Genomic DNA, 15569 nt, shown 5'->3' on the forward strand with positions numbered 1-15569 from the left:
CACAGCTTTCATTTTACCTCAGCAGTGTAAGAAATGAACGCTGAGCTCTAGCAACCAATGACAGCATAGCTTTAATTTTACTTCAGCAGTATAAGAAATGAAAACTGAGCTGTGATTGGTTGCTATTGGCAACAAAAATTACAGGGAAGTCGGTGAATTTTTGATTTTTAATTACTCCAGGATTTGTCGCCTGAGCGATCATGTTATGAAGTATTGATTATTTGCATGGGAGCTGCAATACCAACGCTAAGATGCCTTTTTTTATTGGTAAGTATTAGGGTGTGCACTCTGGCATGGATTCACGCATACGCATTAACATGGGTCAGTGGTGCGCACCAGTAATGGTTGATGCATGAGCGTGTGTTAGTATATGTGATACATTAATATGTTTGTATGCTTGTTGATGTTGCTCACAACATTGCTGCTGTTTATGGAAGAATAAAGACCTTGTTTTTTGCTGCACACCGGACACTACTTACTACCCTGTTTACCTGAAGATAAGACCCATCCTAGAAATAAGCCCTGCCCTGATTTTTCAGGGAGACTTGAAATATAAGCCCTACACCGAAAATAAGCCCTAGCTGCATTACATTTAAAAAGAAATACTTACCCACCTGGCTCGCTCCAAGCCCTCCTGCTGCTGTCCGGAGGTCCGCTGTGTGTCCTGCAGTCCTTGTTCACCCACAGATGATCACTTCATGGTTACGGGATTCATAAATCCCACCTCCAGGAAGAGATGGCTCTGATTGGTTCACTAAGTGCTGCAATGAATTGGCTGAGCAGCGATCGAAGAACCAATCACTGTCATTGCCCTGTGGAGGCGGGATTTATGAAGTGGTCAATCAAAGCCGCAGCTCAGCATGTCGGAGCTCCAGAGAGCAGCAGCAGGGACCAGGACCAAGCCTGCTAGGTAAGTATAATGATACATTCCCTTAAAATAAGACCTAGTGCCTCTTTTGGGGCAAAAATTTATATAAGACAGGGTCTTATTTTCGGGGAAACATGGTAATACTGCCCAACACTACTGATCAGTGACCTTGGGCGATTTGTTATAGAAGCATCAGAGCACAGACACTATTTCCTATCTTATGATGCCCCACCCCAATGTGGGGGATTATGTTTGGAGAGTGTGCAGGGGTGCACCATGCATTAGGTAAAGTGAGACCTTTGTCTCAGGTGATGCCCTGAATGGATGCAGCAATTTCACAGATTAACAAGTTTACAATCTGTACACCTGAGGGATACATGTGCACATTTCAAACACAGCAGAACACATATAGCGTGCCATTTATCTTCCGCCAATGTGTGATACTATAATTGGAGAGTTTGTAGAGGTACAGCATTTAAAGGGTTAAGTGAGACATTCTCTCCCTACTCCGTGCCACCCGTGGGTTGCTAAATATTGCCGTGATTTGCAAGGTTTTGTAGCCTGTGTTTCCTTATGGAGCCTTCCTTTCTGTTGCATCGCATCGCACAAAAACGTGGTGCAATAGAACTTTTATTAGAGTACATAGTAGATAGTCCTACTGTAAAAAACATAAAATAAGCGCTAGCTGCATAGAAAAAAACGAATACATCAACCTAACATCTGCTGTCAAGTCCACCACACTTCTACTCTGCAGCTCCAGCACTTGTTTGAAGTCTTCTGTCAGCGCTTTATGCAGTTTGGGCTTATTTTCGGGGAAGGGCCTATATGTCAAGACACTGAAAAACCTAGCAAAAGATCTCTACAAGGTCACATGACTTTGTAGTGGCACAAAATCGCAATATCGCCTCAAGAAAATGTGACATCGCACAGAACACCGATGCTATATCACTGCAATTTTTGCAGCGATATCGCTTTTGCCCGTGTAAAAAAAGCCTCACGGGAAAGGTACAACCCATCTCAGCACTTTCCCATCTGGAAAGGGTGAAGGGGTGTTTATTACCTATTGCCATAGGCTTGAAATTGACTAGCAGAACCTTGTGCCCCTGCGTCTCACACCTCAGTTGATTCTACTTTGGGCCACTTTTTATCATTTCAGACCCTCAAAATATGACATGGTTCCTGACAGCTACTAAATTGTTAATTCCAAAATATTGGCGCTCTCAGATTGTTCCTATTATTCAAGAGTGGTTTAATAAAATGGAACGGCTATATAGTTTTTAGGAATCATTGGTGTGGAATAGAGATACTAGAGCCTGGTTCATTTCAGTGTGGGGTAGATGGTATACCTTTAGCTGTTTATCATAACAACCTCTTTATTTTTCTCCTCTATTCACCTGACTAGCTGGACCTACCGTTCTCACACACCCCTTAATTGTATCCATCTTGCAATGCCTCTTCTGTCACTTCCTTCCCTGATAAGCAAAATACTGACATTTCAAAGTTTGTGCTGTCTATGTTGTTGCTTCTCTGTTTTGTACTTCCGGGCACTCTGTTTCTAACATGATTGCCAAATGATGTAACTGCTGTACCAAAGCTATCTCAGTTAACCCTTTCCAATCCAGTGTCAGCCCTTGTCTGACATTAAGATTTCCCTGCAAAGCTCTGATATTGTACGAGAGCCAACACGTTTCTAACAGTATGCAGGACAGTGCTCTGATGTTAGAGGCTGTTCTGCATATGTATGATACAGTATACAAAACAGTGCTCTGACTATACTCTAGCATACATATGCAGAAGAGCCTCTGACATCGGAGTGCTGTATTGTATTCTGTAACATACATATGCAGAAGAGCCTCTGACATCGGAGCGCTGTCCTGTATGCTGTAGTATACATATGCAGAAGAGCCTCTGACATAGGAGCGCTGTCCTATATGCTGTAGCATACATATGCAGAAGAGCCTCTGACATCGGAGCACTGTCCTATATGCTGTAGCATATATATGTAGAAGAGCCTCTGACATCGGAGCGCTGTTCTATATGCTGTAGCATATATATGTAGAAGAGCCTCTGACATCGGAGCGCTGTCCTGTATGCCGTAGCATACATATGCAGAAGAGCCTCTGACATCGGAGCACTGTCCTATATGCTGTAGCATATATATGTAGAAGAGCCTCTGACATCGGAGCGCTGTTCTATATGCTGTAGCATACATATGCAGATGAGCCTCTGACATCGGAGCGTTGTCCTGTATGCTGTAGTATACATATGCAGAAGAGCTTCTGAAATCAGAGCGCTGTCCTGTATGCTGTAGCATACATATGCAGAAGAGCCTCTGACATCGGAGAGCTGTCCTGCATTGTGTTAGAAATGTGTCTGCATTCTTCCAACATCGGAGCTATGCAGGGAAATCTTAATGTCAGACAAGGGCCGACACTGGATTGGAATTTGTTAATTTTTAAAAATTGCTAATGAAATCATCATTGTTATGTGTTTCTGTTGAGTAATTCCAAGGAATCCACAACGCACTTGGGAAATTGGATTGGAACGGGTTCAGGTGTATTGCATGCAGTCTTGTCTCGTGCTGCTCTAATGTTTCTATACACCTGCTTTACATGTTACATCTTGCAACTAAATACAAAACTTTAATAAATGTAGAATTGAAAAAAAAGAAAACAGGAATAGCTCCCATAGGGGTTGTACCTTTCTCTCTTTCCCATGATTCCAAGAGTTCTCTTTCCACATCCAATGACAATCTAGATAATAAGAGCAAGTTCATACAAGACACATAATGGATGGCTCAGTATGTCATTGTGTCACCCCTCTGGTGACACGCAGAGTCATCCCATAGCCCCTCCTCTGCTCCAGCAGTCTGGGTGGGCACTGTCCTCTACTGATGGATTTCGTTCAGCTCATCCTGTGTCACCGGGAGGTAGGAGCATGAGCCGGCCAGCTGGTGGCGCTGCTGCGTCTCTTCCTACTGCAGCTGAGCCTCGCCTGCATCCGGAGGGCAGCAGCAGCAGAAAACAGGAGCGAGCTTCGTCACCAGCCAGACCCAGGGACATCGCAGTGAGACAGGGGGCCAGGGCGCTGAGCGGAGCCAGGGCTGCTGCTGCGGGGACGCAGGTGGTGAAGGGCAGCCGGGCAGAAAAGCTGCACCCCTGGCAGAGCGCGCAGGGAGCTGTCCGCAACGACGGTGGTGCTGAACACGCAGCATCCAGGGCGGAGGCCGCTGCAGGAGAGCTGGAGGCTCAGCGCAAAGACCCCTCCGACCCCTCACCTGCAAGGACGGAGCAGGGCAGAGTGGCCACCCCCGAGCAGGCAGGGGACGGATCCCCCAAGAACGTGAAGCTGAAAGGTAAAAGCTCCCCCAAAGGAGGAGATGGCGCCCCGGCTGCAGCTGCGGTGGTGGGCAAGAGCCCCAAGAAGCAGAGCGGCGGCGGCGGCTACTGGAAGGAGGGCTGCCTGCAGTCCGAGCTCATGCAGTTCCATCTGAAGAAGGGCCTGGCAGCAGCGGGCGGCACCAAGGGCAACGTAGGGGAGGCAGAGCCGGCCGCAGGGCAGGAGCAGCAGGCAGGGGCCGAGATGCTGCAGGAGGAGGTGGACAAGCTGAGGGAGGAGAACGACAGCCTGAAGGTGAGGAGCTGCCATTGTCTGCAGGCGGTGATGTCATCGGGCCTGTCAGCTGCAGACACAAGGCCTGTCCTGTCTCATCTCTGCTGTACAGCACCACCATCACACCCATGTAGTGCAGCTGGGTTTGTCATGTAGTCATGGTCTTCCCCTATGGTTTATTTGTGCTATTACATGGGACTGCCTTGCATTATCTAAATTCAGTTATCACTCTATGTGCCCAGGAACAACATGACAAACTCAGCTCTGCTACAGCTGTATACAGTCTGAACACTATGGTGCTATTATAAACATGCTGTATGATTCTCCCCATATTCTTTCGACCAGCATGAAATAGAAGAGATGAGGACGGAGATGGATGAGATGAGGGACACCTTCTTCGAGGAGGATGCTTGTCAGCTGCAGGAAATGCGCCATGAGTTGGAGAGAGCCAATAAAAACTGTAGGATTCTGCAGTACCGCCTCCGAAAAGCAGAGCGAAAGAGGCTCCGCTATGCCCAGACGGGTGAGATCGATGGGGAGCTCCTCCGCAGCCTGGAGCAAGACTTAAAGGTCAGCTCTAACGGACAATGAACCACATTTCTATTTGCTCTGTAGTTGAATGCATTGTCTTGTTCTATGTTATCAGCCATGTCACGCTATATGTAGATGCTATACACTAGTTATGTAGACCTCCAAATACATTTATATATACACTAATCAGCCATGGCATTAAAATAATGTGTATCCCCCGCATGCCTTCGGATGAGCTCTTACCTATTGAGGTGTGGATCCCACAAGGCCTGTGAAGGTGTCCTGTGGGACTGTATTTAGCATCAAAGTGATAATAGCAGACCTTTTAAGGCATATGAATTGCAAGCTGGGGCCTTCATGGATCAAGCACATCCCATAAATGCCCAATTGGACACCTTGAACTGCTTGTCATGTTCCTGAAACCAGTCTTTGAACAATTCTTGTAGTATGGCAGGGGAATTATACTTAAAAGGCCACTGCCATTAGGTAATACTATTGCCATGCAGCAGTCTTGGTCGACAGCAATGATTAGATAGGTGGTATGCATGCGAGTCCCCTATGGCTTCCCAGCATCATGCTGCCTCCGCCAGTTTGTCTTCCCTGCTGTACATACACCTGGCCGACCACATAGTGTACAGTAAAAGAAAACATGATTCTTCACACCAGGCCTCCTTCTTCCTCTGTCCAGTTCTGACACGTTCTTTCTCACTGTAGGCATTTTTGGCAGTGAACAGAGATCGGCATGGGCTCTTTGGTCTGTGGCTACAAAGCCCCATGTGTAATAATCTATAATGCACTGTATGTTCTGACACCGCTCTATCACAGCAGCGCTAACATTTTGAGACATTTTTGCTACAGTAGCTCTTCTGTGAGCTCAGACCGAATGGGCTCATCAGTCAGCCTTAGGCATCCATGACCTTGTCACTGGTTATATTTCCGTGGACCATTTTTGGTAGATACTAACCAATACATACCAGGGACACCTCACAAGACCTGCAATGTTGGAGATGCTTTCACTCAGTTGTCTAGATATTACAGTTTGGCCCTTGCCAGAGTTGCTCAAACACTTGAACTATGCCACTTTTACTACTTCCAACACTTCAGCATCAAGAAATGACTACTCACTTGCTGCCTTATATCTCTCTCTCTCATTAACAGGTGCCATGTTTACAAGATCATCAATGTTTTTCAGTTCACCTGTCAGTGGATTTAATGCTATGGCTGTTCAGTGTATATATATAAACTCTTCGTCAGAAAAATATCAAGCACCTAGAAGGAGTTGTCATTTTGCATTAACACTCGGCATGCAGTTCCATCTCAGGCAGATATACAAATGATTAGAGTTGTGGTGTGATTAGATGAATGGTTTTGCAACCTCAAGTCCTAAAAGTGTTTCCCCCCCTTGGCCTATAAAAAGGCTCTCAGAGGCTACTTGTGTGTATTGACCTCTTTTTACACTTGTGCAGAGCTTGTTGACCACTAGACATGTCTCTATAACACAATCAATGAGATTTCTGACCAGATGGTTAGGAGGTGTTGGAACTAGTGAAAACACACACACAAGGCAACTGGGTTCAGGACACCCTCAACAGATCACCAATGGAGAAGATTGTCTGATCCTCCAAAAAACACAAGCAGGTCCAACTGTTTTGCTGTCCGCAATTCAAAGACACGCAGCACCGTTGTACCTGGTCCCTGTGTCTGTCACAACTATTTCCAGGTACTTAGTTGAAGGACATTTGGTCTTAACGTGCCCATTATGTGTACTGAGTCATAGAATGATAGAGTTGGAAGAGACCTCCAGGGTCATCTGGTCCAACCCCCTGTTCAGTGCAGGATTTAGTAAATCATCCCAGACAGATATTTGTCCAGCCTTTGAAGACTTCCGTTGAAGGAGAACTCCCCACCTCCCGTGGTAACCTGTTCCACTCAATGATCACCTTCACTGTCAGAAAGTTTTTTCTAATATCTAATTTGTGTCTCCTCCCTTTGTTTCATCCCATTGCTTCTGGCCTTTCCTTGTGCAAATGAGAATAGGGCTGATCCCCCTGCACTGTGACAGCCCTTCAGATATTTGTAGACTCCTATTAAGCCTCCTCTCAGCCTTCTTTTTTGCAAGCTAAACATTCCCAGATCCTTTAACTGTTCCTCATAGGACATGATTTGCGGACCACTCACCATCTTGGTAACTCTTCTCTGAACTTGCTTTCTTAAAGTGGGGTTCCCAGAACTGGGCATAGTATTCCAGATAAGGTCTGACTAAGGAAGAGTGGAGGGGAATAATTACCCCATGTGATCTAGACTCTATGCTTCTCTTAATACATCCCAGAATTGTGTTTGCCTTTTTGGCCGCTGCATCACATTGTTGACTCATGTTCAGTCTATGATATATTAGTATACACAAGTCGTTTTCACATGTGCTGCTGCTTAGCTCAATTCCTCCTATTCTGTACGTGCTTTTTTCATTTTTCTTGCCCAGATATAGGACTTTGCATTTCTCCTTGTTAAATACCATGCTGTTAGTCGCCGCCCACTGTGCAAGCTTTTCTAGATCTCTTTGAATATTCTCTCTCTTTTCCCTAATATTAGTTATCCCTCCTAGCTTTGTGTCGTCAGCAAATTTGATAGTTTCCCATCAATTCCCTCCTCCAGATCATTTATAAAAATGTTGAACAACACTGGTTCTAGGACAGAGCCTTGTGGTACCCCACTTGATACATTCTTCCACTTGAATGTGCAGCCATTTATGACCACTCTTTGAGTACGATCACTTAGCCAGTTGTGAATCCACCTTACAGTTGCCTTGTCAATCCCATGTTTGGTCATTTTTTTCAATATGTATAGTATGAGATACTTTGTCAAATGCTTTATTAAAGCCAAGATATACTATATCCACCGCATTTCTCTGATCAACCCAGTTGGTGACTCTGTCATAGAATTACTGACTGCCTTTGACACCCACCCACAGTCGCCTCTCTTTGCAGTGGTGTAAACAATGAGCAAACTGGATTGCTACAGATTGGAACCGAGTTGTCTTCAAAAATTAATCCAGGTTTAATTTGGGCACTGACGACGGCCCTTGCTGTGGTGTGGCACACTGCCCCCACTGCTGGTGTGATGGTCTTAGGGGCCATCGCATACAACAGTTGGTCACCCCTAGTAGTGGTATGAGCGACAATGACAGCTCAGCGATATGTTCAGGACAACCTGCAGCCACATATATTACCTCTCATGGCGGCTTCCAAGAGTCATTTTTCAACAAGATAATACTCGGTCGCACACAGCAAGGGTATCACATGAATGTAAATGCAACATTTCTGTGACCTGCCTGATCAACAGATTTATTGCCAATAGAACATGTATGGGACTATCTCGGACACCAGCTTTGACAACCTACAAGTTTGTACGATCTAAAGGTCCCGTTACAGCAAATGCGGAGTGATATGCCGTAGGGTACAATACAGAACCTGTATGCCTCCATGCTTGCCCATATCACATCTTGTATGTAAGCTAGAGTCAGTCCAACAGGGTACTAGAGCCTCCATGCTCACCCATATCACATCTTACATCCAAGCTAGAGGTGGTGCAGCAAGGTACTAGAGCCCCCATGCCCACCCGTATCACATCTTGTATCCAAGCTAGAGGCAGTAAAACAAGGTACTAGATACTCCATGCCGCCTGTATCACATTTTGTATCCAAGCTAGAGGCTGTATAACAGGGTACTAGAGCCTCCATGCCCACCCATATCACATCTTGGATTCAAGCTAGAGGCGGTACAACAGGGTACTAGAGCTTCCATGCCCACCCGTATAACATCTTGCATCCAAGCTAGAGGCAGTACAACAGGATACTAGAGCCTCCATGCCTACCCATATCACATCTTGTTTCCAAGCTACAGGCGGTACACCAAGGTACTAGTTCCACAATGCTCACCTGTTTCACATCTTGTATCCAAGCTAGAGGCAGTACAACAGGGTACTAGAGCCTCCATGCCCACCTGTATCACATCTTGTATCCAAGCTAGAGGCGATCCAACAGGATACTAGAACCTCCATGTTAACCGGTATCAGATCTTGTATACAAGCTAGAGGCAGTACAACAGGGTACTAGAGCCTCCATGCCCGCCCATATCACATCTTGTATCGAAGCTATAGGTGGTACAACGGGGTACTAGAGACTCCATGCCCGCCCATATCACATCTTGTATCCAAGCTAGAGGCAGTACAACAGGGTACTAGAGCCTTCCTTCAGTGTTTAATTTTCCACAATAAATGATCCTGTTACTCTGATATTGTAATTTGTAATCACTTACTTATATCAGTGTTATAATCACACATATACAGTTTCGACAACTGCTTTTAGGGGCTTGATTATTTTTGACAATGAGTGTATATATAGGTGTGTATGTGTGTGTGAAAGAGAGCACGTTTTCTTAGGTGTTTTGTTACATACTGCATGTTGTTCTATTCTGAATGTTATTATTCTAGATTTTGATTGTGCTGCTTTTTGTCTAAATCAAATCTGAAGTAATATTTAAAAGGAAGATAGATTTTTTTTACATATTTCTATATCCTGATTTTTCTGAAATGTTAAAACCGTATAGGCTTGGTGGTAATTTAGAATTTAAACCCAAATTTGATACATTTGCTTTTGTTACTGCTTTAGAAATGGACTTAAAGGGATTGTGCCAGGATTGCAAGTTATTCCTTATCCACAGTAAGATCGTGGGGGTCTGACTGCTGAGTCTCTTACCAATTCTGAGAATGGGGCCCTGAAGCATCACAAAGTGGGGGCTCCAGCGATCTCACAGGCACTGCCACTCCATTCATTTCATTAGGACTGCCAGAGACAACAGAACAGTTGAACTTGGGGTCAACTTGCAATGAAGTCACAATCATTTTATGGGTTGATATTTGCCCAAATGATTGTTCACACAAATGTTCACTCCTGATCATTGCCCACCGTAAAAGGATGATTTGCTCATTTGTTGTTGATCACATTTTTTCTGAACACATAAAAAGTATAGTTTGTTGGCTGCTCATCCCCTCATCTAAATAGGAGGTATCGTGCCAACAATTATATAAACTGGGGGTACAATCAGAAGATGATCGCTCAGACAAAAGATCTCATGACAATTGCAACATATAAATGCAAATAAATGAGTACCAATAAACTTGGCTGTATTGCAAATTGTGCCCGAGAATCTTGGGTGCAACTCATGTTGAACAGCACACAGATACATGGATAGTGCACTTTGCTTGTGCTATTCTCATTTGTGAATATAGTTAAGAATAGGACATGCAGTGATCTTTTTCACATGGACCATCAGTTTGTGTGAAAAGTTGCCCATGTTTATAACCAAATAGGCTCTAAATACACAAACAGCACTTGGACATAAAATATGCCCATCTGAATAAAGTCTAATGTGTCATTTAACCCTTTCCAATCCAATTTGTATCCTGGTTTTCCTAGGGGGCTTACTCTTTTTCTGCTGTTATACAACGGCGCTATATGCTGGCTAAAGCCAGTACTGCATAAGGTGACACGTTAGATAGGCTACAACAGCAGAGAGGCTGGCAATTTACAGTAGGAGAACCCCGATGGACGTCTTCCAACATCAGAGCTGTACAGCCTTAAATCATAATGTCTTCAGACGTCAGACAGTGGATTGGTAAGGGTTAATAAAAGAAACCAGGCTGTCAAGTAGAATAGGAGGCAAAAATTAGCAGTGAAGGTTAGGATTATGTGAAATACTAAACTAAGAGGTAATTTTGTTTGGTTACCTAGTAGTGTTGTTCGTTGTGATTGGCCAGGCAATAAAATCGGGCAAATTTTTGCTAAATCGGATCCTCCCGATCCGATTTTTGTAGCAAAAATTGGCGAAATATGCTATGAGCAGAAGGGAGAGGTGTGTTAGCTTAGAACTCATGCCTTGGATTGCTGGAGCTCTAGGTTTGATTCTGACCTTGATGGGGATTTGAATCTGGGACCCCAACACTGCAAGGCAGCACCACCAACCCCTTCCACCTCCACTGTTATGAAATGATCAAACCCACTTTTTTACTCCTATTGATTCTAATGGAAGTCGGGATTGGGAGTACTAACAATTATTTTTAAAAATCGGGTTAGTTACTCCCAATCCAATTATTTCAATAATCGCTCAACACTGTTTCCTATCTTTCCCCTAAAATAAAAAATCATGATTGAATATGAAGCATTGGCCCGTCTTCTTCTGTCATACATCTATGCTCAGGAGACCTGTGTGCCAACTGATATACACCATTACAATTCTCACAGCCAGTTTCATGGCCATTAGATGGCACATCTGAATAGTCATGCTTCCACACATATTGATTTGTTGCTGTGCATTTTCCATTCAAGAGTACGGCAGACATTGAAATGGAAGTTGATAAATAGGTTGGTAAAATTTGCATCTTGCAAAGGGGAATGATTAGCAGAAAAACAAATTGTAAGCATCTTCTTTTTAAAGAGAAAAAAAAATAATGATAGTATTGATAATGGCATCAGTTTTATTTTGGCATGCCTTCCTATAGGTTCACTACTCTTGCAAGTAAATTATCATCCAGTACTTCAGTATATTTGATAATTTGGCACCCATCAGGTTTAATTAATAACATTAACCACAGCAAAAACCATGGCAAAATCTGCACCATTTAGGAGAGGATTTGGCCACTGGAGATTTTTAGCGAATTTGCTGGGGGTTTTCTGCTGTAGTAACCTGGTTGCTCCCACTTAGTAATAGGACACCCTCTGTGACCCCACTCCTGTAATTCCCAAAAGTGGAAGGGGTTAAATTCAGTAATGCACAGTCTCACCGGGTGCCATTTCGTGCAGTCTTCTATGTCAGAGCTTCCTCACTCCCTCCCCTTCCTCTGCACTCACTCAACTCCAACACTATTGAAGCCAGGAGGGAAGAGGAGTGAGAAATTTCTGCTACGGAAGAAAACAGTAACCCTATATGACAGACTCAGATGGCAGCCAGTGAGAGTGTGCATTACTGTATTTAACTAAGTATGTACTAGAGCCACAGTGGAGGGGGAGGGCTTATTACCAACCGGGGTCTACAGGAGGCCCTATTACTAGGTAAGGCCACAGAGGGGGGATCACAATTACTATTTGGGGCCACGGAGGGTGTCCTATTACTTAGTGGGGTCACATATGGCTTTACACATAGCGTATCTGCTGTTGTCTTTCTGCAGCAGAAAACCCCCAGCAAATACGCTGAAAATCTGCAGTGGTCAAATGCGCACCTAAACAGTGCAGATTTGACCACTGTGATCTGAGTGGAGTTATGTGCCCTATGCAGTCGCACAAGGCACACGCCCAAAGACCTGACCCTGGCCCAGACCATCACAATGCCTTTTCTCCCATAGTGCATCCTGGCACCATGTCTTCTCCAGGTAAGCAATGCACACATATCCAGCCACCTACATAATCTGAAAGACAGTCTAGTTCTGATTCTCACATGACCATAGTAGATTTTGGTGACAGTGGACAAGGGTCAACATGAGCTCTTTAATTAGTTCACAGCTATGTAGCCTCATATGTAACAAATTTTGTATTCTGCCAGCTTTTTTTTAAGGGCCACTCCAGTGAAATTTTTTTGTCATTCATTATGTAGCTAGCCCCCATAGTATATATAAATTAGGTAGTATTATCTTGGTTAATTATTCCTTTCTATCTGAAACTCCTGGTCTCTTTTTCCTCAGGTGGTCACGTGATCTCAGTTCTGACCAGCCCAGATTTACTTGGGGTTATGTGTTATCAAACTAGTCAGTTTCTCAGTCAGCATAACTCCTGTGTGATGATATTACATGGTGTGCCCCACACATGCTCTTCAGAGGAGGACATAGACACTCCTATCACAGTTACTGATATTGATCACACAGCTCCCATCACACAATTATAATAGAGGAGATCACAGCTCATCCTCCTGACTGTAAACTTGTGGTCTGTAACTTATTTAGCTGAATACAAAAGTAATGATGGTGTTATCTGTGAAGCAGGGATGGTACAGTCTCTACCTGCTCATGTAATGCTGAGCTAATGCATCATGGGATTGATAGCACAAAATAGTGAAAGCAGAAACCTCAGCATCAGGATGGTGCCTAATAAGTACCAGACAAAAGGCTGCACCGCATGAAAGTGACTGCAGTATACAGAGGGGGGCCACCAGAGTATGACAGGCAATCATCTGAGGAGATGGTGATATGTTTTTGCCCGAGTTGCCCTTTAAGATGAGTTAGCTTTTGCTCTCCATGCACATCAATAAGACCTGGGCACTCCTCACCCTATTGCTGGTTCACTAGTTTTCCTAAAGTCTTCCCACATAGACAATTTTAATGTCCAAGTTTAAAACTAACAGAATTGGAATACAACTCATATCTATTAACTTCAATGCGTTTATTTACATGTGTGATTTTTTTTACAGACCAGTGATCTGCGTAAAAGAATTGCAACATGTCTTATTCTAGTGCAATTCTCGGACCAGAATTGGACATTCAAGTTAATAGGTGCATTAAAAAAATGGAATAGTGCGTACCTTTTATTTATCACCCGTTGACTTCAATGGGAGTTTTTAATTGCATTCATTGGGGCACCTTCCGTTTTTCTCACAAGCATGAAAAACAGATAGCACGTGGATGACAATCATACTTTAAAAATGCAAATACTGAACAAAAACTAATGGAAAATGAACATAGACTCGTAGCAAAACTGGACAGTTCTTCACTGACCAAAATTGTACTCACCTGTGTGTCTAAGGCCTTACTTAGACAGTTTTTGGTAGTGACTAACCACTGAATGCCCAGACCACCGCACCTGCCATATTGAAGATGCTGTGACGCAGTCATTCAGCCATCACAGTTTGACCCTTGTCTTATGCTACCAACTCATCAACTTCAAGAACTAACCAATCACTTTCTGCCTAACACGTGATACCCCTGGACAGGCGGTACTGTCACTATATACACACACACACCTACCTTTCTTTTTGTATTGGCTAAGAAACTCTTTGACGCAAGCACTAAAGCTACTTGGGAGAATCAACATGATCTTCAGAAAGTGCCTTAGACCCAGCATGAACCTTTATAAACTCACCAAACTGTGGTCCAACAGGTTATTTTCAAACTTTAATTATCTGAATCCTTGGGCTATAAAGTGTTTACTTGCAGAATGTGTCCTTTATTCATCATGCCTGTTGGAAATCAGCTAATTCTACAGTATTTTAAATATAAATTAAATTGCAACTACTTGTAATGTTTCTGACTTTCTTGACAATCACATAATGAAATATGCTATGTGACTTTAATATGTAATTTTCATTAGATATGAGACAATTAAGCAGTAGATGTAAGTATCATGCAAAACATCCCACTTTGCTATAGTTTTAGTGGACTCTACAATTACATTATTTTAGGTAGCCAAGGATGTATCAGTGAGACTTCATCACGAGCTGGAAAATGTGGAAGAAAAGAGGACTAAAACAGAGGAGGAGAATGAAAAGCTACGGCAGCAGCTGATTGAAGTTGACATAGCCAAGCAGGCACTGCAGAATGAGCTGGAAAAGCTCAAGGAGGTCAGTTCATTGCAATAACGCATTTTTTAACATTGAAGACTTTACGTACATTAAAGGCTATACATGCATTTGGAGAGCAATTTTCTTTCACTTAAATTCATCTAATTTGGACTGACAATCATGTTTGCAATAAGGTTCAGTTAAAAATTTCAACTGTGTTCTGCAGCTTCTACATATAACTGTATATAGGCACTGCAGTCTAAGGGTTCTTTCACATCAGCACTTTAATGTTAAGTTTTCCTGTTCTGTTATGGGAGCAATAAAACAGCACGCACAGAACTGTCATATGATGGAACTGAACAACGCCTAACAGAGCACATTAACTATAATGGGGTCCATTTGGTTTTCGTCCATACATCCAGCATATGATAGAATGAAATAGTGCTGCTTTCAGTGGCATTTTTTATCATGTTTTTTTTAACAGAATTCAATGATAGATGCTGCTGTGAACAGGCCTTAAGTCTCAGTAGTAGATCTGTAAGTGAAGCTGGACTGATGGCTTAGTTTCCCTCTGCTCTCTTCTCCTGAACTTTCTCTATCAGCTAAACACTACATCTTTGTTGTCCTCATATATTAGCTGATAAAAAGTGCAGGAGACGTCAGATAAGGGCTGAAAACTAAGCTGTCAGTCCAGCTTCACTGATGAATCTCATGATTCTCGTTTGTCCTAGCAAATGAGCTGATGACGTCATCAGACTGCAGTATCTATCTACAGTGATATTTAGAAGCTGCAGAAGACAAACAACTATGGAGCAGTTTTTTTCTGCTCCTTTCTTGGGCCTTAGTCAAAAATGTAGACTATGGCCCTTCTACCCCATCCCCCCTCATAAAAAAAAAAAAATTCTAGTATTGTTTCCCATAAATCCACATGTATGAATATAGAACTTAAAAATCAAGTACATTTGGCATATTCCTATAAATAAATTGCATACTTCCTATAGAAATTGTATACACTTAAA

The 15569-nt window shown here is 43.2% G+C and overlaps 2 protein-coding genes across 3 annotated transcripts in view; one reads left to right on the forward strand and one right to left on the reverse strand.

Annotated features, from left to right (window-relative positions):
- ECHDC1 (ethylmalonyl-CoA decarboxylase 1) overlaps positions 1-15569 on the reverse strand; it is a 105456-nt gene that overhangs the window by 41862 nt on the left and 48025 nt on the right. The window lies entirely within an intron of this gene.
- Positions 3806-15569, forward strand: part of MTCL3 (MTCL family member 3) — a 93577-nt gene continuing 81813 nt past the window's right edge. For both annotated transcript variants that reach the window (XM_066605525.1, XM_066605526.1), the window contains exons 1-3: positions 3806-4501; positions 4826-5050; positions 14452-14610. In XM_066605525.1, coding sequence (XP_066461622.1) covers positions 3806-4501; positions 4826-5050; positions 14452-14610 — 1080 coding nt within the window. The remainder of the gene's footprint in view (positions 4502-4825; positions 5051-14451; positions 14611-15569) is intronic.

Source organism: Eleutherodactylus coqui, chromosome 1 (genome assembly GCF_035609145.1).
Source record: "Eleutherodactylus coqui strain aEleCoq1 chromosome 1, aEleCoq1.hap1, whole genome shotgun sequence".
Classification (NCBI taxonomy): domain Eukaryota; kingdom Metazoa; phylum Chordata; class Amphibia; order Anura; family Eleutherodactylidae; genus Eleutherodactylus; species Eleutherodactylus coqui.